General features: G+C 44.6%; 1 protein-coding gene across 1 annotated transcript; it reads left to right on the top strand.

The window, feature by feature from the left end:
* Positions 1-11,294: 11,294 nt before the first annotated feature.
* Positions 11,295-13,415, top strand: LOC142750455 (uncharacterized). Its single transcript, XM_075859457.1, has 3 exons — positions 11,295-11,492; positions 12,260-12,413; positions 12,725-13,415. Exons 1-3 carry the CDS (start codon positions 11,306-11,308, stop codon positions 13,413-13,415), a joined length of 1,032 nt encoding a protein of 343 aa, XP_075715572.1. The 5' UTR covers positions 11,295-11,305.
* Positions 13,416-21,729: the final 8,314 nt, after the last annotated feature.

The following is a 21,729-nucleotide window of genomic DNA, read 5'->3' on the forward strand; positions in this document are numbered from 1 at the left end:
TCTGCCCTGGACATATTCCTGTTAGGACGCGCGTCCTAACAGATTGCCTGTCAGATTTACACTGACAGGCAATAATGCTCTGGTATACGAAGTATACCAGAGCATTATAGCAGCGATCGGAATATCGCACAGTAAAGTCCCCTAGTGGGACTAATAAAATAAGTCATCAAAGTGAAATAAAGATTATTAATAAAAAGTACAGTAAAAAAATAAATAAAACCATTTTTTTCCATAAAAAGTGGTTTTATTTAGTAAAAGTGTAAAAAAAAAAAAAAAAGTACACATATGTGGTATCGCCGCGACCGTAATGACTCCATTAATAAAGTTAATATGTAATTTAAACCGCAAAGTGAACACCGTAAAAAAAAAAACGCAAAAACCATGGCGAAATTGCAATTTTTTTCCATTGCCCCCCAAAAAAGTCATAATAAAAATGAATCAATAAGTCCCATGCACCCCAAAACAGTACCATTCAAAACTACGTCTTGTCCCGCAGAAAACGAGCCCAAAAAATCACTACATTGATGGAAAAATAAAAAAATTACGGCTCTTGGAAAGCGACGATGCAAAAACAAATAATTTTAGTTCAAAAGTGTTTTTATTGTGCAAAAGTCGTAAAACATAAAAAAACCTCTACATATGTGGTATCGCCGTAATCGTACCGACCCATAGAATAAAGGTAACATGTTATTTACGTCGCATAGTGAACGGCGTCAATTTAAAAACGCATAGAACAATGGCGGAATTTCAGTTTTTTTTATAATCCCCCCCCCAAAAGGGTTAATAAAAGTTAATATAAAAATTATATGTACCCAAAAATGGTGCTATTAAAAAGCACAACTAATCCCGCAAAAAACAAGTCCTCATACAGCTATGTAGACGGAAAAATAAAAACGTTATAGCTCTTTGAATGCGACTATAGAAAAACGAATAAAATAGCTTGGTCATTAGGGCCTAAAATGGGCTGGTCACTAAGGGGTTAAAGATAGATTGGAGAGTTTAGTTAGGGGAAGGCCGACTAGTAATGAGTTACAGTAATCAAGACGAGAGTGAATCAGAGCAACAATGAGAGTTTTGGCTGTTTCCACAGTAAGAAAAGGGTGGATTCTGGAGATGTTTTTGAGGTGAAAATTACAGGAGCGTGTAAGTGATTGAATGTGAGGAGTAAAGGAAAGATCGGAGTCAAAATTAACTCCGCGACAGCAGGCATGCTGCAGAGCACGTATGGTAGCACCACTGTAATGACGGGGTAGGGAGACAGACAGGTGAGCCCTAATCTACCCGCCACTCAGTCCCTGTCTACTTGCACGGCCCGTCCTAGGCGACAACGTACAACTGGGCGGCGGTCCCTACGCTCAATAAGTGTACGACAGACGAACAGAAAAGGGTACACAGAAGCTAAGGGAAATGGGGCAGTTGCCCATGGCAACACCGTGAGCAACAGGAGTAGTGAACGAGCCGAGTCAAACCAGGAGTGTACGAGGTACCAAACGCAGAGCAGGAGCGTAGTCCGTAAAGCCAGGGTCAAAATGAAGCAAGGTCAATAATAATAGCAGGAGCAGCAGAGCCAGGAAATCTGAAAGAATCACAGGCAGACGACAAGCAGGAAATTAAGGTATAAATAGACCGAGGGCGGGAGCTAGAACCGTCTGGCCAGGCTGTGATAGGTTCTCCCACTCCTGAGCCTACCAGCCTGAGTGGTAGCAGATCGAGTCACTATCAGACCTAGGAGCAGGTGCAGACTGATTAACCACGGGCGTCGACACAGAAGCTGTGTCTGGCAGAACCTTTACAACCACACACTGAGATGGAGACATAGACATCAGGTTTAGGTCAGTAAGTAGATAGAAGAAACACAAGGAGCTCCGTTTTAGAAAGATTCAGTTTCAGATAGAGAGAGGATATGATGTTAGAGACCGCAGACAGACACTGGTATTTTGTATTAGAGTGGGGGTGATGTCACGGGAAGAGGTATATTATTGGGTGTATTCAGCGTAGAGATGGTACTGGAAGCCAAATCTGCTGATGGTTTATCCAGTAGGGGCTGTGTATAGAGAAAAGGGGAGCGGACCTAGGACTGATCCCTGAGGAATCCCAACAGCAAGGGGAAGAGGAGAAGAAGTAGAACTAGCCAATGATACACTGAACGAGGAAGAAAAACAGGAGAGCAAAGTGTCCTTAAAGAGTTACTGCACTTTCAGCAAACTTTTAATATGTCATAGAGACATTTCAGAAGTTTGGATTGGTGGGGGTCCAGTTGCTGAGATCCCCACCGTCACTGAAGCGAAGGTGTAGAATCGCTCAGCAGAGCATTATGCACCTTCATTTCAGCGATGGTGGGGTCTCAGCACCCAAACCCAACGATCCAAACTTCTGATATGACGAATCAAAGGTTTGCTTTAAAGAGGCTCTGTCACCAGATTCTCAAATCCCTATCTCCTATTGCATGTGATCGGCGCTGCAATGTAGATAACAGTAACGTTTTTTTTTGTTTTTTTTTTAAAACGTTCATTTTTGGCCACGTTATGAGCTATTTTATATATATATATATATATGCAAATGAGGTTTGAAATGGACAACTGGGCGTTTTTTTTCGTTATGTCCAACTGGGCGTGTATTGTGTTTTTAACTGGGCGTGTTTACGTGTATGACACTGACCAATCAGTGACCAGTCAGCATCATACACTCCTCTACATTGATTTACACAGCAGCGATGTGCAGCCACATACACAGAGATTAACGTTAATCAAGTGTCCTGATAATGAATACACATGATCATCCAGCCTAGACATCATGTGTATTCAGAATCCTGACACTTCTGAATCTTTTCTTTGAGATTTCGAGCAAGGGAAACGAAATCTCGCGAGATTACGGAGGTAAACGAGATTTCGTTTCACTTGCTGGAAATCTCACAGAAAAGATTCAGAAGTGTCAGGATTCTGAATACACATGACGTCCAGGCTGGATTTCATGTGTATTCATTATCAGGACACTTGATTAACGTTAATCTCTGTGTATGTGGCTGCACATCGCTGCTGTGTAAATCAATGTAGAGGAGTGTATGATGCTGACTGGTCACTGATTGGTCAGCGTCATACACATAAACAGGCCCAGTTAAAAACACAATAGAAGCCCAGTTGAACATAACGGAAAAAAAACGCCCAGTTATCCATTTCAAACCTCATTTGCATATATATAAAATAGCTCATAACTTGGCCAAAAATGAACGTTTAAAAAAAACAAAAAACGTTACTGTTATCTACATTGCAGCGCTGATCACATGCAATAGGAGATAGGGATTTGATAATCTGGTGACAGAGCCTCTTTAAGGCCAAAAGAGTGGAGCATATGAGTAGGAGTTAGATTCATCCTTCAGATCATTACAGACTTTAGTAAGGGAAGTTTCTGTAAAGTGTGGAAATTAGATTGTAAGGGGCCAAGAAGAGAGTTAGCCGACAGATAACGGATTTAGGGAGAGAGTAGATTAAGCGTTCCAGGAGTTTAGCGATGAAGGGGAGATTAGAGACCGGTCGGTAGTTAGCAGCGCAGGATGGGTTAAAGAGTTGTTTTTTTCAGTAATGGGGTGATAACAGCATGTTTAAAAGAGAAGGGAAAGATTCCAGGAGAAAGGGAGAGGTTAAATATTTTAGTTAGCTGACAAGTGAAAGCTGGGGAGAGAGACTGTACTTGTATGTATTATGTATTGATGATATTAACATTAATAATCTTAATTGTTTTTTTTTCATATATGCTTTGACATAATTAATATAATTATATTGCCTAATAGCAAATCACCATACAGATGTGTCAGTAACAGTTAAGATGTGAAATAGACAAGATTCATACCAAATGAGTGGAGACACAGGCCCCTTTACCCGCTGGGAATATTGTTATGCCCTTTGTCACACAGTGCTGTGTGAAGACTTGTCTGGCGGCAGAAATTAAATCTCTACTCAGCGCCAAAGCTAATTAGTCGTCCTAGTGAAATGTCTCTGTCTCTATTGCTCCCAATGGATACCTTAAGAAATATACAGCATTGGTGTAATGTCAGATATGATAGTATGCAGAAACATAGCAGCTGCCAGCGTAGATTAGTACTGTATCAATAATACAAGACTAATTACTGTATTCCTGTTAATCTCACACTGACATGGAATGCAATCGCTCGTCCTGATGAAACCTGAATGGTCTGTATGATTTACTTGTGGAAATATACTGCTGTATATAGAGCTGCATATGTTCCTATACTTTTATGCAAAACACATGTATAAAGCAGTTTATGTACATAAAACCAACCTAGTATCTGTAATGTCCCTTCAGATGAAACCAGTTGATCAGGGTTAATGATAAAGTTATTGGTATAGTCTTAGTCGCGTCTTGAACTGCTTTTTTCCACATGTCACATTCACATGTACTTACCTGACTTAGATTCGCAATATATTAGTCCTAAAAACATGGAGACTGGGAAAAAAAAACGCCCTAAAAAGTCAAGTGACAAGCTAATGGGTCAGTCACAATGGACTGGAGGGCAGCAGCATGAGAAAATGGTTAGAAGCAATCCAGGTTGATAAATAAAACAAATCTAAATCAACAGAGAGAAGGGTTGTCATTGGTTCATCCATGTTGGTAACAGGAGAGACAATAAAGTATTAAGACCGGTGGATTTTTACAGGGGAGGAATGGGATGGCAAAGAAACAAGACAGTAAAGTAAAGGTCCCTTTAAACAGGCAGATTTCTGCCAATGAAGAATGGTGACCGACTTTATTTCAAGTCGATTGGTGGTCTTTTAAGGGACCTTTGACATGGGCTAATGCACACTGAATAGGGACGAACAATCATTAATACGATCTTGGGTAGCATATTGTCAGCAGCACATTCCCTGTTTACACGAGGAGACGAGCTGCCGACAACGATCATTTTATAGGCTACATAAAAGATGTGATCAGTTGTCAAACAAGCGTGTGTTGTGTCGCCATATTCTGTGACCATGACTTTTTATTTTTCTGTTGATTGAGATGTGTGAGGGCTTGTTTTTTGCGGGGCGAGTTGTAGTTTTTAACAATACTGGAATCATCCAGTGTTGTTTTTTGTTTTTTGTTTTTTTTAAATTTCCTTTAACATGATACAAGATTTATAGTTACTTTTGGATTTGAGTGGTTTTCGACTTGTTGTTCTCTAGTGTATAAAATAACTAACTCCAATCTCTTCCTTATTGTGGAGTCATGAACTGACCTTAGCTTATACTAGCTTGTCCTGTTTCTTTGGATGTTTTTCTAAGATGTTTTGCCAGAGTCGTTTTAACACATTGGTGGAATAAGTGCATATAATTATTAGTGCCCCCTCCCTTCTGAACACTTTCATACCCTTCAACATTTAAAAATTGGAAGGGTACAACCAACTACCACTACCTCTAGCTTTATGGTGTGTATATATAACTATTACACTAGTGTATACCTACTAGTGTGCTATATATACTAGTATATGTACTACTACTGGTCATTGCCAATACTAGTAGAACATACTAGTCCTTCTCAATAAATTAGAATATCATCAAAAAGTTAATTTATTTCAGTAATTCCATTAAAAAAAGCAAAATTATATAGATTCATTACACTCGGTGATCTATTTCGAGCATTTTTTTTATTTAATGTTGATGATTATGGCTAACCGTTAATGAAAACCCAAAATGTATTATCTAAAAAAATTAGAATATTAAGGAGAACCTTTCACCTCCCCATACATGTGCAGCTGGGTGCAGCATGTAATTGGGAGGGCTGCACAAACCCTGGGGCACGTTAAAAAAAAAATTCTACCTCCCTCCGTTATTTCAATATCGGTGCCATTATATTTGGCACCCGATATTTAAATAACCCCCTGAACTGTCAACGGGGCGTGTACTGGCAAGGTGGCGTGTTACTATGATTGTGAAACTCCAATCAGGTATGGACAGTGTTACAGCAAGAGCGAGGAGAGAGAGTGTGCGCGCCCGCACGCTCTCTCACTCTTCAGCTTTCAAGATCAGTCTTCTGCCGAACTGGCAAGGGGGCGTGTCACTGCTACGGAAAGTGTAAGAGCTGTGGAGAGGAGAGCGCGCATGCGCGCTCATCTTATCAGCTCTTGTGAGAGATCAGTCTTGTACTTTGTCTGCCGAACGGGCAAGGGGGTGTGTCACTGCTACGGACACTGTAAGAGCTGGGGAGCGCTTGCACTGTCAGTAGCAGAGACACGCCCCCTCGCCAGTTCGGCAGACAATACAAGACTGATCTCTCGCAAGAGCTGAGAGCGCGCTCTCCTCTCCACAGCTCTTACACTGTCCGTAGCAGTGACATGCTCCCTTGCCAGTTCGGCAGAAGACTAATCTTGAAAGCTGAAGAGTGAGAGCGTGCGGGCGCGCACACTCTCTCTCTCCTCGCCCTTGCTGTAACACTGTCCATATCTGATTGGAGTGTCACAGTCATAGTAACACGCCCCCTTGCCAGTACACGCCCCATTGACAGTTCAGGAGGTTCCTTAAATATTGTGCGCCAAATATAACGGAACCGATATCTAAATAACGGAGGGAGGTTCTCTTTAAAAAGCCCAATTTAAAAAATCATTTTTAATACCGAAATGTGGCCGCCTGAAAATTATGTACGGTATATGCACTCAATACTTGGTCGGGGCTCTTTTTGCATGAATTACTGCATCAATGCGATGTGGCATGGAGGCGATCAGTGGTACTGCTGAGGTGCTATGGAAGCCCAGGTTGATTTGATAGCGGCCTTCAGCTCATCTACCTTGTTGGGTCTGGTATCTCTCATCTTCCTCTTGACAATAACCCATAGATTCTCTATGGGGATTAGGTCAGGCGAGTTTGCTGGCCAATAAAGCACAGTGATACTGTGGTTATTAAACCAGGTACTTTTGGCAGTGTGGGCAGGTGCCAAGTCCTGCTGGAAAATGAAATCAGCATCTCCATAAAGCTTGTCAGCAGTGGGAAGCATGAAGTGCTCTAAAATTTCCAGGTAGACGGCTGTGTTGACTCTGGACTTGATATAACACAATGAACCAACAGCAGCAGATGACATGTCTCCCCAAACCATCACGGACTGTGGAAACTTCACACAGTGTCTCCACTCTTCCTCCACACTCTGGGACCTTGATTTCCTAATGAAAGGCCAAATTTACTTTCATCTGAAAACAGGACTTTGGACCACTGAGCAACAGACCAGTCCTTTTAAAGGCTTAGGAAACCTTTGCAGGTGTTTTGTGTTGATTCACTGATTAGAGTGTGACACCATGAGTCTGCAATCTTCAACTTTTACCCAATATTCTAATTTTCTGAGAGACTACATTTTGGGTTTTCATTAACTGTTAGCCATAATCATCAACATTAAAAGAAAACAATACTGCAAATAGATCACTCTGTGTGTAATGAATCTATATAATGAGTTTCACTTTTTGAATTTAATTACTGAAATAAATTAACTTTTTGATTATATTCTAATTCATTGAGAAGGACTAGTATATATGTCTACAGTGGTGTAACTACATCTGTAGACATACAGTACCTCTAACATTTATGGGTCGGTGCTAGTGACAGCCACCCCCTCTTGCAGTATTTGCACCTGCGTCTATAGCACGCAGTTACAAATACATGCATTAGCGCTGAATGGCCGGTAACTTTCCTTGCCCGACCATTCAGCGCCTTACAATTATGCTGATTGGCGGGTCAAAATTACTTGCCCCGCCAATCAGCGCCTTTCAACGACACTAGCGGCGTGATGACGTCATCACGACGCTTCCGTGCTTGAAAGGCGCTGATTGTTAGGGCAAGTCATTCTGCCCTACCAATAAGCGCCTTTCAACGATGCGCCGCTTGCGTTGTTCAGTCCCAGCAGACCTGCTCAGAAGAGAGGAGATCTGCATTGCCACCAGACGGCGCGGGAACAGGATCAGGGTAAGTATGTAAAGTTTTGTGTTTTTTTTCTACTAAAACTGTGAGTGTCATTATCTACAGTGGGGGCTCTATCTACAAGGGGGTCTATATGTGGGGATGTGGAGCACTATTTAAGGGGGAACTATATGTAGGGCACTATCTACAGGGGTGGGCTATATGTGGGCTACATGATTACATCATCTGCGACCACCGCGGATGCGAGCGGTGCAAAGTACCAGTAAGAAGGTAGTGACGGGACCGTTCAGCTCGTCATGGGAACGTGTTAGGTGAGTTTTTTAAAATTATTTTTATTGGAGCAAAGGCGCCAAACTGGGGGATTAGCTTTTATGTGGGAGCACAGACAACGGACTAACTTCTATATGGGAGCATATATGTATGTATGGCCATGTATTATACTGTCTGATGGGCCCTGTATCTAAGCCTACCACATGTGTTACTAATTTTTCAATAAAATATTTTTTATATGTCTTTGTATTTTCTTAAACTTTTATTACTACCGATTTAGTAATGGCCGCTGGATGATTGACAGCGTCCATTACTAAGGCGGGGCTTAATGTTAGCCAGTAAAAAGGCTAACACTAACCCCCAGTACCCACCACCGTCGGGAAGAGCCAGGTACGATCCAGTACCCGGCCATCTGTAGCGATGATCAGTCATTGGGGCGGCCACAGGCTGGTATTAGGCTGGGGAAGCCCAAAAACAGTAGCTCTTCCCACACTGGTAATGCTAGCCTGCTGCTGCTGTGTTGTATCTGGCTGGTTATGAAAAATGGGGGGGACTCCACGTCATTTTTTTTCTATTATTATTATTATATTTTTAAATAATTGGAAAACACGACGTGAGGTTCCCCACCAACTTTTCATAACCAGACTAGCATTACCAGGGTGGGAAGGGCCCACTGTTCTTGGCTTTTCCCAGTCTAATAACACCAGCCTGCGGCCGCCCCAGTTCCTCACCATCACTACAGCTAGTCGAATACTGGATCTTACATGGCTCTTCCCGGCAACCCTGGTGACGGTGGGTACCGGGGTAATAAATGAGGTTAGTGTTAGCCTCTGCACCGGCTAACGCTAAGCCCGCCTTAGTAATGGACAATGTCAATCAGCCAGCGGCCATTACTAAGGCGGTAGTAATAAAATTTAAAAAATACAAGTGTCAGTGGACCCACTAGGCCGTACCGCCGTAGCGGGGAGGCAGCTGGCCAAACAACCGGAAACCCCAGCAATACAATGTCCCACACAAGGGTACCTAGGTAGTCCAGACAGTGGCCGCAGCTCTGGTACAGATGGAGAAGGGCGCAGCAGGTAACACCACACTTGGCGGATGACACAGGTGCCGCAATTTGCGCCAGTTGCCGAGTTCCTCCGGACGTGGCAGATGACACAGGATGTGGCGGATTCCTCTGGACGTGGCAGATGACACAGGACGTGACACGACTCCGACACTAATTGGCACAGGAACAAGAACGGCACGGGATACAGGAACAGGTAACAAGGCACGGGTAACAACTGGAACGGGAAACACTAAGGAACCATTTGCAAGACAGACTGGGAAAACTAACAACGCTTAAAGACCAGGAAATCAAAGCAGTTAGGCCTCATGCACACGACCGTAAAAACACCCGTTATTGCGGGTCGTTATTACGACCCGCAATAACGGGCTCATAGGCTTCTGTTAGCCACGGGTACCTTCCCGTTTTCTCACGGGAAGGTACCCGTGCCGTTAAAAAAGATAGAACATGCCCTATTTCATGCCGTAATAACGGCACGGGCATCCCATAGAAGTCTATGGGGCTCCCGTAATCATGGGTGGCTGCGTGTGTTCACCCGTGATTACGGGAGCGTTGCGAGGTCAGGGGACTACCCGGTCTGCAGGCCACAGCCCAGTGGCGTAACTACCGCCGGGACTACAATGAACACTATGGCAGAGCGGGGAGGTATCTCCCCGCTCTGCCATAAACAAAAGACATGTATCCCCTATCCTGTGGATAGGGGATACATGTGTGATCGCTGGCAGCGATAAGTAGAACGGGGGACTGAAAGTCCCCCCATGTTCTCCATGACTCTCACCTCTGACTTCCGATGTCTGTGTCGGCAACCCCGTAGAAATGAATGGAGCGCCGGTCGCGCTTGTGCGCATGCGTGACCAGCGCGCCTTTCATTTTTATTGAGCTGTGGAAGTCAGAGGTGAGAGTCATGGAGAACTTGGGGGGACTTTCAGTCCCCCGTTCTCCTGATCGCTGCCAGCGATCACACATGTATCCCCTATCCACAGGATAGGGGATACATGTCTTTTGTCTACACTGTAGGTCGCATCTTTTGGGGGGGTTGGGGACGGGCTGTAAGGCGTTCCCTACAGGGGGGGGGGTCTGTATGGCGTTCCCTACAGAGGGTGGGGCTGTATGGCAGTCCCTACAGGGGGGGGCTGTATGGCAGTCCCTACAGGGGGGGGGCTGTATGGCAGTCCCTAGAGGGGGGGGGTTGCATGGCGTTCCCTACAGGGGGGGGCTGTATGGCATTCCCTAAAGGGGGGGGGGGGTTGTATGGCAGTCCCTACAGGGGGGGGTTGTATGGCGTTCCCTACAGGGGGGGGCTGTATGGCGTTCCCTACAGGGGGGGCTGTATGGCGTTCCCTACAGACCCCCCTGTAGGGAACGCCATACAGGCCCCCCCTGTAGGTGACGCCATACAGCCCCCCTGTAGATAGCGCCAAACAGCCCCCCCTGTAGATAATGCCATACAGCCCCCTTTGTAGATAGCGCCATACAGCCCCCCTGTAGATAGCGCCATACAGCCCCCCCTGTAGATAACGCCATACAGCCCCCTTTGTAGAGAACGCCATACAGCCCCCCTGTAGATAGCGCCAAACAGCCCCCCTGTAGATAACGCCAAACAGCCCCCCTGTAGATAACGCCATACAGCCCCCTTTGTAGATAGCGCCATACAGCCCCCCCTGTAGATAACGCCAAACAGCCCCCCTGTAGATAATGCCATACAGCCCCCTTTGTAGATAGCGCCATACAGCCCCCCTGTAGATAGCGCCAAACAGCCCCCCCTGTAGATAACGCCATACAGCCCCCTTTGTAGAGAACGCCATACAGACCCCTTTGTAGAGAACGCCATACAGACCCCTTTGTAGATATCTACAGAGGGGACTGTATGGCGTTATCTACAAAGGGGGACTGTATGGCGTTATCTACAGGGAGGGTTGTATGGCGTTATCTACAGGGGGGGGGCTGTAATAAAGCCACTATCTACAAGGGGGGGTGGGGTTGTGTGACACCCAGTGGAGGGGGGGGGGCCCAGTCTTTCCTAGTTACGCCCCTAACACAGCCCTCATTTGTTTTCAGAGTTCAAGAGAAAAACATGGCACTCACCAAAGTGCAAGTCGAGAGGCTCATTGCTTTTGTAGAAGACCACCCCGTGATATGGGATAAACGACAGGAGGAGTACAAGGACAGCTTGGCTAAGGAGCAGGCATGGAATGACGTGGTGATGTCGCTCCATCCTGAGGAATGGGAGTCGTCCACGGTGAAGGAGCGTCGCAAGCTAGGTAAGTTGCCACCCCCTCCCCCCAAATGTTGTTGCAGTCAGGCTATTTTATTCGGGCGGATGTTTGACACGAGCGTGTGCGTTTTGCGCACTAAAAAAAAACTTATTTTTGGATGTTTGTAAACAGAAAACCACGTGTTGCTTTTCTGTTTACATTCAGAGTTTGACAGCTGTTGCGCGAATCACACAGTTCGCACGGAAGTGCTTACATGCGGCATGCGTGGTTTTCACGCACCCATTGACTTCAATGGGTGCGTGATGCGCGATCAGCGCCCAAAGATAGGACATGTCGTGAGTTTTTCTCAGCGGACTCGCTGAGCAAAACTCACGAACTGTCTGCACTGCCCCCTAGACTAATATAGGTGCATACGACACGCGTGAAAAAGCACCCGCCTCGCACGCACGTATATCACGTTCGTGTAAACGAGGCCTCACACAAACGTGATTTGCATCCGTGCAGCCCGCGTGGTTTTCAAGCGGGTGGCACGGATCTATACAAGTCTATGGGGCAGTGCAGACAGTCCGTGAGTTTCACGCAGGGTATGTCCGCTGCGTAAAACTCACTACATGTTCTATTTTTACGTGTTTTTCTCGCATCACGCACCCATTGAAGTCAATGGGTGCGTGAAAATCACGCGCACCCCACGGGAGCCCTTACGTGGGACGCGCATAATTCTTGCTACAACAGTCAAAGCATGCGTTTTGTGCACGCGGAAAATGCTCACTTAATGCAAATGTATACTCATTCTGTTTTTTTTTTTTTTCCAGTGTCTAATGCAAAGGCTCGATGGGGGACGTGTCGAGACCAGTTCCGTCGCGAGATCGTCTCGAAAGGCCGCAGCGGCGATGGTCACGTTAAAAAACGACCCTACCTCTTCACCGAGCAACTACAGTTCTTAAAAGCTGTGATGGACATTGGGCCGTAAGTATGCAATTATGCAAAATGTCACATGCTATTTTGTTTAATGTAAACGCATGGGGATATGGTATGTCCCACAGATACCTGTGTGACATTGCATAGCCCCATCCGTCACACCTTGCTTTATTGGCAGGGGACATGTTATTATTGTGATTGTGTTTCCATGTAACGCATGGGGATATGCTATGTCCCACAGATGCCTGTGTGACATCGCATAGCTCTATATGTCGTTTTGGATATGTCCTTTACAACATCTTTCATAATATTTTAGCAATCTATATTGAACTGATTCAATAATTTTCTTTTTTACATAGAACTACCGATAATCTGCAAGAAGTGGAGGTATCAGACGCTCCAGTGGTGGAGTCTCCGTCCGGGACCCCTAATCCCGAGGGAAATACTCCTCTGCCGGAGGAAAGCGCATCTCCCCCAGCAAGACGTCGGAGAGTAAGAAGACGACAGGAAGGGGAGGGACTGTCGTCTATTGACTCCGAGGTACTGGCACACCTGCAGAGGAGATCACAGGACACTTCAGAGGACGTTTTTGGGAAAATGGTGGCCCAACAACTCAAAAGTATGCCCTCTGAAAGGCACCTGCGTTGCCAAACCACCATCCTAGCAGTCATGGAAACATTCATGAACAATCCTGCTCCGATGGAACTCTGCAATGCAGTAGAGTTTCATCGGAACAGGCATGTCATGCATTATTCTGCTCTCAGCAGTCCACCCCCACCGCCACCAAGTGCATCTAGTTATCGTGGTTATGTGCCCTCCTCTCAGCCACAATTCAGCCAGGATCGGCCAGCATGCTCTTCAAGCGGACAGTTTGCAGGAGGACCATATGGTTACCATCAAGTTCAAGGGGCTGAAAAGCAATGCACTAACGTGGCGGGGCCTTCAAATGAGGACTTTGTTTGTTTATATTTTACAGTTGTAATGTTGGTGTTTTGCAATTGCTGCTTATTTAAAGTTTTTTTTGTAGTTTTGCATTTCCTGCTTATTTGACTTATAAAAAAATTTCTACTAAAATCTTTGTGTTGTGTTTTTTTTATAGTTGTTATGTACTAAACATTTTACATATATGGTAACGAAGGTAGTATGTCGATTTGAACATGACACTTCATATTGATCATGATTTTTTTGGTTTAATAATTGTGAACGTGGGTGATTTTAAACCAGCAATCAAAAATAACATTGTCATTGTGTTTACATTTTTATTTATTGATAAAGTGAACATATAATTGTAATGAGGTATTGGTATGTATTTCTGCACACAATTCCTTTTACCATTAAGGGCACGGCCAGACATGGTGGTGTTTTTCTGCTGCAAATGAATTCAACAGCTATTCCGCCACGTCTGGGCGTGCCCTAACTTACATAACGTACAATGGTATTGCGTCAGAAATACATAAGCTCGCAACCCACGTCAAGGGTCCTCATTGCCTTGCGAGTCCCTAACTAATAACTCCAACCAGGATAAACGAACTAAAGTAAACAGTCCGGAACAAAAAATTATAACTTAACAAATTCAACTAATTAGTGCCATGGATTGCATCTACCTGCCAAGGGACTGCCCCAGCAGAGGACACAAAATAGTCCGCATAGAATTCCCGCGTCAACAGTCCTGCTGCTCCGGGTCTTCCATGCAGGGTGTTATCCACATTGAGGCAAGAATTTGCAGGTACAGCGTCCAGGTCAATGTCTTGTGTTGATTCGTGGATCCTGCAGAAATTGTGCAGAATGACGCTGGCTTGGATAACCAGTATCACATTCTGGGGATCCAATTGAAGGGGGCTCTGGAATATACGCCATTTGTTGCTCAGGATCCCGAAGGCACATTCCACATACCGTCTTGCACGGGTGAGCCGGTAATTAAATATGCGCCTCCGGTTATCAAGATCACGGCGGGGAAATGGCCGCAACACATGGCTTGATAGTCCAAAACCTTCATCTGCCACGATGACAAATGGCGCTAGTGGACCGGAACATCCAGGTAGTTGCCTTGGTTCCGGAATGGCAAGCTGGTTGGAGAGAAGACGTTCACCCATTCGAGAAGCCCTGAAGATGCCAGCATCCGAGGAGCTCCCATAAGCCCCTATATCAACAATTACAAACCGGTAGTTGCTGTCAGCCAAGGCCAACAGCACCACCGAGAAAAACTGTTTATAATTGTAATATAGGGACCCAGAGTGAGGCGGCTTCTTCACATGAATGTGCTTCCCATCCAGCGCTCCCACACAGTTGGGAAACTGTGCAGATTGATAGAAGCCCTCAGCAATCCGTAGCCAATCTTCTGTGTTGGGCTGTGGCATCACCGCTGCTCTAAGACGCTGCCAGATGACTTGGCAGGTCAGACGGACGATCTGTGAAATTGTTGAGCACCCCAGCAAAAACTCAAAATGCAGGGATGCAAGGGAGTTGCCGGTTGCCAGGAATCTGTCAAGAAAGGCATCCAAAAATTAGTACTGCTGGTACAGGGTAACAGGACATCAGTTTCACACAGGGGACTACTACTACGGTTATGCATGATATGACGGGAAAGGGAACAGGGGACATTTACGGTTCTAACTTTCTACTAACTTTGAGCACAGGGGACATGTGTTTTACCTGAGGGTGACGATGAGCCTTTCCTCTGGAGAGATGCACCGTCGCATGTTGGTATCCTCTAAGGTGATTCCAGGACGGAGGTCCGACAACAGACGATCAAAGGTAGCGATGGACATGCGGCAGAAGTTGTGAAACTTTTCCGGGTGCTTCCTCAGATCATCGTAAAGGCAATGGAAATGTCCCTTCCTGGGCCTTTGGGAGACAATGGGATGAACCCAATACTTCCTCTTCTTCCTCAACGGTTCCTCGTCCAGCATAGGTCGCTGTCCAAATCGACGTGAGATCAGCCAATACAGCAGAGCATGATCCACACGAGACTCTGACATCCTTTATGCGAAATAAACAACAATAATCCAAACTATCTGAGCACAGGAATCGCACACTGCTCTCACAATGTACAAATGGCACAAAGAAAGGCGTTTCTGCGATCATGTGACTCTTTTGAGGACTTTGGTGATGATTTTTAACTCATTTCCTGCCCCCACCTTTTTTTTACGGATCCGTAAAAACGGGTGCAATACGGGTGGAATACGTGTGACCATGGAGCCGTATAAACGGCCGTTTTTACGGATGGTAAAAAATACGGTCGTGTGCATGAGGCCTTAATGATGATGATTTCCTTTGTGAGCGCGCTGGCCCTTTAAGGCCAGGCACGAGCATGCGCGCGCACCCTATGGGACACAGCAGACCGGTGCGGAACTGAGCACTGGCGTTCCTAGGAAAGAGATGGGGACCAGCGCTCATGGATCCATGGCTGCGGGCGTCGGGGGGTGAGTAAACCCCACGGCCATGGACGCTACAGTATCCCCCCTCTTACTCCCCCTCTTCTTGGGGCCAGAGCGAGAGAGGAGATTTTTTATAGCTAATAATTTTCTCCTTCAAACTTTGCTTTCGTCAAAGAATGCTCCATTTGCAGCAATTACAGCATTGCAGACCTTTGGCATTCTAGCTGTTAATTTGCTGAGGTAATCGGGAGAAATTTCACCCCATGCTTCCAGAAGCCCCTCCCACAAGTTGGATTTGCTTGATGGGCACTTCTTGCGTACCATACGATCAAGCTGCTCCCACAACAGCTCTATGGGGTTGAGATCTGGTGACTGCGCTGGCCACTCCATTACAGATAGAATACCAGCTGCCTGCTTCTTCCCTAAATAGTTCTTGCATAATTTGGAGGTGTGCTTTGGGTTATTGTCCTGTTGTAGGATGAAATTGGCTCCAATCAAGCGCTGTCCACAGGGTATGGCATGGCGTTGCAAAATGGAGTGATAGCCTTCCTTATTCAAAATCCCTTTTACCTGGTACTCATCTCCCACTTTACCAGCACCAAAGCAACCCCAGACCATCACATTACCTCCACCATGTTTAACAGATGGCGTCAGGCACTCTTCCAGCATCTTTTCAGCTGTTCTGCGTCTCACAAATGTTCTTCTGTGTGATCCAAACACCTCAAACTTCGATTCGTCTGTCCATAACACTTTTTTCCAATCTTCCTCTGTCCAATGTCTGTGTGCTTTTGCCCATATTAATCTTTTCCTTTTATTAGCCAGTCTCAGATATGGCTTTTTCTTTGCCACTCTGCCCTGAAGGCCAGCGTCCTGGAGTCGCCTCTTCACTGTAGACGTTGACACTGGTGTTTTGCGGGTACTATTTAATGAAGCTGCCAGTTGAGGACCTGTGAGGTGTCTATTTCTCAAACTAGAGACTCTAATATACTTGTCTTGTTGCTCAGTTGTGCAGCGGGGCCTCCCACTTCTCTTTCTACTCTGGTTAGAGCCTGTGTGTGCTGTCCTCTGAAGGGAGTAGTACACACAGTTGTAGAAAATCTTCAGTTTCTTGGCAATTTCTCACATGGAATAGCCTTCATTTCTAAGAACAAGAATAGACTGTCGAGTTTCACATGAAAGCTCTCTTTTTCTAGCCATTTTGAGAGTTTAATCGAACCCACAAATGTAATGCTCCAGATTGCAACTAGCTCAAAGGAAGGTCAGTTTTATAGCTCCTCTAAACAGCAAAACTGTTTGCAGCGGTGCTAACATAATTGCACAAGGGTTTTCAAGTGTTTTCTAATCATCCATTAGCCTTCTAACACAGTTAACAAACACAATGTACCATTAGAACACTGGAGTGATGGCTGCTGGAAATGGGCCTCTATACACCTATGTAGATATTGCATTAAAAAACAGACGTTTGCAGCTAGAATAGTCATTTAGCACATTAACAATGTATAGAGTGTATTTCTGATTAATTTAATGCTATCTTCCTTGAAAAAAAACTGTGCTTTTCTTTAAAAAATAAGGAAATTTCTAAGTGACCCTAAACTTTTGAACGGTAGTATATATATATATATATATATATATATATATATTTATATATACACACACACACACACACACACACACACACACACACATTTTTTTGGGGGGTGGACTTATGTTAGTACAAGGATACTTACTGCTGAGGCCCTGTATATAAGTCTATCATGTGTGATACTGTCTCCTGGGCCGTGTATCTAAGCCTTTCATGTGTGATACTATCTGCTGGGGCCATGTATCTAAACCTATCATGTATGATACTGGCTGCTGAGACAATGCATCCAATTCTGTCCAGAGGTGAAGCTATAGGAGCCTTAGTCTTATCGATATGCTATCTCCAATGTGCATGTAAAAGTTTATTTATTTTTAGGTGGGTAAATATGTCTCAGGGCTTGTGTTTGCAGCACCCCTGGGCCTAACTAATATATGGGGGCACAAAGGAGACCTAAAAAAAATATATAGGGCCACAAAGGGCGCCTTACTAATATATAGGGACACAACTAATATAAGGGGGCACTAAAGAGAACTACTATTGTTTAGGGGAAAAAATGGGACATTACTACTGTGTGGAAGCACATAGGGAGGTATTACTGTGTAAGGAGTAGAAAGGTGGCACTAAAACTGAACCAGAACTATTTTCTTAAAGGTCACCTTTTTGGGGGGTTGGTGCCCTGTAAGGGACAGTATAGGTGGTATTGGTAGAGGCAGTTTATCAACATCACGTTTACCTCTAATTCCTCCAGGTACTGAAATACTCAAGCCTACAGATACCAAGTCTTCCGGAAATCACAACCTCCATGTAACAGGTACATCAAGATTCACACATCGCAGGAACGGCACTATCTGGATTCATTGGCCCATGACTTACATCCTTCTGGCATTATGTTTCTGCCTTTATACTGCCGAGTTGCACCGCAAAGGGGCCCACTAAGGTTCTGTCGCCCAAGGGCCCACACAAACCTGGAGCCGGCCCTGGGTACTGTAGTCACTGTATCATCTGCAGCGAGATGATGGGTGGTATAATTTTTTTTTTGTGGAACGGTATCTCCCAGCAAATGCTTACCATTGTTTGGGCCATGCTGGGAGCTGTAGTTTTACGCCGTACAAACCCATATGGCAGGATTTGCACTAAATTGAGCTGTATTTGTTCTGGTGTTGTGTATATATGTACTGCGCTTGGTTCTGGTGCTGTATATATGTATGAGCTTTGTTCTGGTACCGTATATATGTACTGAGCTTTGTTCTGGTACCGTATATATGTACTGAGCTTGGTTCTGGGGCTGTATTTATGTATTGAGCTTGGTTTTGGTGCTGTATATATGTACTGAGCTTGGTTCTGGGGATGTATATATGTACTGAGCTTTGTTCTGGTTCTGTATTTATGTACTGAGCTTAGTTCTGGTGCTGTATTTATGTACTGATCTTTGTTCTGGTATTGTATATATGTACTGACCTTGGTTCTGGTATTGTATATATGTATGAGCTTTGTTCTAGTGCTGTATTTATGTACTGAGCTTGGTTATGGTAGTGTATATATGTATGAGCTTGGTTCTAGTGCTGTATTTATGTACTGAGCTTGGTTGTGGTGCTGTATATATGTACAGAGCTTGCTTCTGGTGTTGTATATATGTCAGAGCTTGGTTCTAGTGCCGTATTTATGTACTGAGCTTGGTTGTGGTACTGTATATATGTATGAGCTTGGTTCTGTAGCTGTAATTATATAGGATATATTCATCATAACAAAATTGTGGGGCAGATGGAATTGTTTTCAATTCAATGTATATTTAATCTGAACCTGTCTGGTAGATTTACCCCTTGAACCGCCACCATGAGGTAATACATGACCTGACAATATATCCAAATGTATGTTTTTTTTCAGATGCAGCAAATTTTATAAAATAAACTTTTAAAACCCGACACACTATATGCAAATTATTCATTAAAGAGTCATGGGGCGGTGCCGCTATCCTGAAGAGTCCCATAGCCCTGCCTCCAAAACCACCTTTCCATGTTTGATTGACATCCCCCTGGCTGAGACAACTTTCTCGGATGCGCCATTGCCTTGTACTACTTGGGGGGCTGTGTGGCACTATCTACTAAGGGGGGGCTGTGTGACACTATATACAAGGGAGGGGGGCTGTGTGGCACTATTTACAGGGGGAGCTGTATGGCGCTATATACAGGGGGGGCTTTATGGCAATATCTACAGGAGGGGTTGTATGGCACTATCTACAAGGGGGAGGTGGGGGCGCTATGTACAAGTGGGGAGTGACACTGTCTACATGCGAGGCTGTATAGCACTGTCTACAGGGGGGCTGTATGGCACAATATACAGAAGGCACTATCTATAAGGGGGGCTGTGTGTGGCACATGGGAGGGGCTCAGTCAAGCGTTTGCTATGGGGCCCAGTCTTTCCTAGTTGCGCCCTTGTGTGTGTGTGTGTATATATATATATATATATATATATATATAATATATATATATATATATATATATATATATATATATATATATAGTACTGCACTGATACTTTATACAATATAGAAGATGGCATCTGTCTGAACATTTTCTCAACATATACAATCAGCGCAGCAGTGTCTATATACTAGCATATACACATAGCTTCCCTGATAGGATATATGTATATTACCAAGACAGCAGTCTTTGCATATTGTAACCCCTAAGATTAGCAGAAAAAGGGGAAATAAGAGTCGAGTCACATTATTATGACCACCTCATACTTTTGACATCAGCAGCGCGTAGCCCATGAAGGAAGTAATTGTGTCGTAGGCTGGCTTCGTGGGTATATAAGGTGTGCGATAGGCTGTTTGAACATACAGTGAAGGAAATAAGTATTTGATCCCTTGCTGATTTTGTAAGTTTGCCTACTGTCAAAGACATGAACAGTCTAGAATTTTTAGGCTAGGTTAATTTTACCAGTGAGAGATAGATTATGTTAATAAAAAAACAGAAGATCACATAGTCAAAATTATATATATTTATTTGCATTGTGCACAGAGAAATAAGTATTTGATCCCCTACCAACCATTAAGAGTTCAGCCTCCTCCAGACCAGTTACACGCTCCAAATCAACTTGGTGCCTGCATTAAAGACAGCTGTCTTACATGGTCACCTGTATAAAAGACTCCTGTCCACAGACTCAATTAATCAGTCTGACTCTAACCTCTACAACATGGGCAAGACCAAAGAGCTTTCTAAGGATGTCAGGGACAAGATCATAGACCTGCGCAGGGCTGGAATGGGCTACAAAACCATAAGTAAGACGCTGGGTGAGAAGGAGACAACTGTTGGTGCAATTGTAAGAAAATGGAAGACATACAAAATGACTGTCAATCGACATCGATCTGGGGCTCCATGCAAAATCTCACCTCGTGGGGTATCCTTGATCCTGAGGAAGGTGAGAGCTCAGCCGAAAACTACACGGGGGGAAGTTGTTAATGATCTCAAGGCAGCTGGGACCACAGTCACCAAGAAAACCATTGGTAACACATTACGACGTAATGGATTAAAATCCTGCAGTGCCCGCAAGGTCCCCCTGCTCAAGAAGGCACACGTACAGGCCCGTCTGAAGTTTGCAAATGAACATCTGGATGATTCTGAGAGTGATTGGGAGAAGGTGCTGTGGTCAGATGAGACTAAAATTGAGCTCTTTGGCATTAACTGAACTCGCCGTGTTTGGAGGAAGAGAAATGCTGACCCAAAGAACACCGTCCACACTGTCAAGCATGGAGGTGGAAACATTATGTTTTGGGGGTGTTTCTCTGCTAAGGGCACAGGACTACTTCACCGCATCAATGGGAGAATGGATGGAGCCATGCACCGTCAAATCCTGAGTGACAACCTCCTTCCCTCCACCAGGACATTAAAAATGGCTCGTGGCTGGGTCTTCCAGCACGACAATGACCCGAAACATACAGCCAAGGCAACAAAGGAGTGGCTCAAAAAGAAGCACATTAAGGTCATGGAGTGGCCTAGCCAGTCTCCAGACCTTAATCCAATTGAAAACTTATGGAGGGAGCTGAAGATCCGAGTTGCCAAGCGACAGCCTCGAAATCTTAATGATTTACAGATGATCTGCAAAGAGGAGTGGGCCAAAATTCCATCTAACATGTGTGCAAACGTCATCACCAACTACAAAAAAGTCTGACTGCTGTGCTTGCCAACAAGGGTTTTGCCACCAAGTATTAAGTCTTGTTTGCCAAAGGGATCACATACTTATTTCTCTGTGCACAATGCAAATAAATATATATAATTTTGACAATGTGATTTTCAGTTTTTTTTTAATATAATCTATCTCTCACTGGTAAAATTACCCTAGCCTAAAAATTCTAGACTGTTCATGTCTTTGACAGTGGGCAAACGTACAAAATCAGCAAGGG

Source organism: Rhinoderma darwinii, chromosome 3 (assembly GCF_050947455.1).
Source record: "Rhinoderma darwinii isolate aRhiDar2 chromosome 3, aRhiDar2.hap1, whole genome shotgun sequence".
In the NCBI taxonomy this organism is placed as follows: Eukaryota; Metazoa; Chordata; class Amphibia; order Anura; family Rhinodermatidae; genus Rhinoderma; species Rhinoderma darwinii.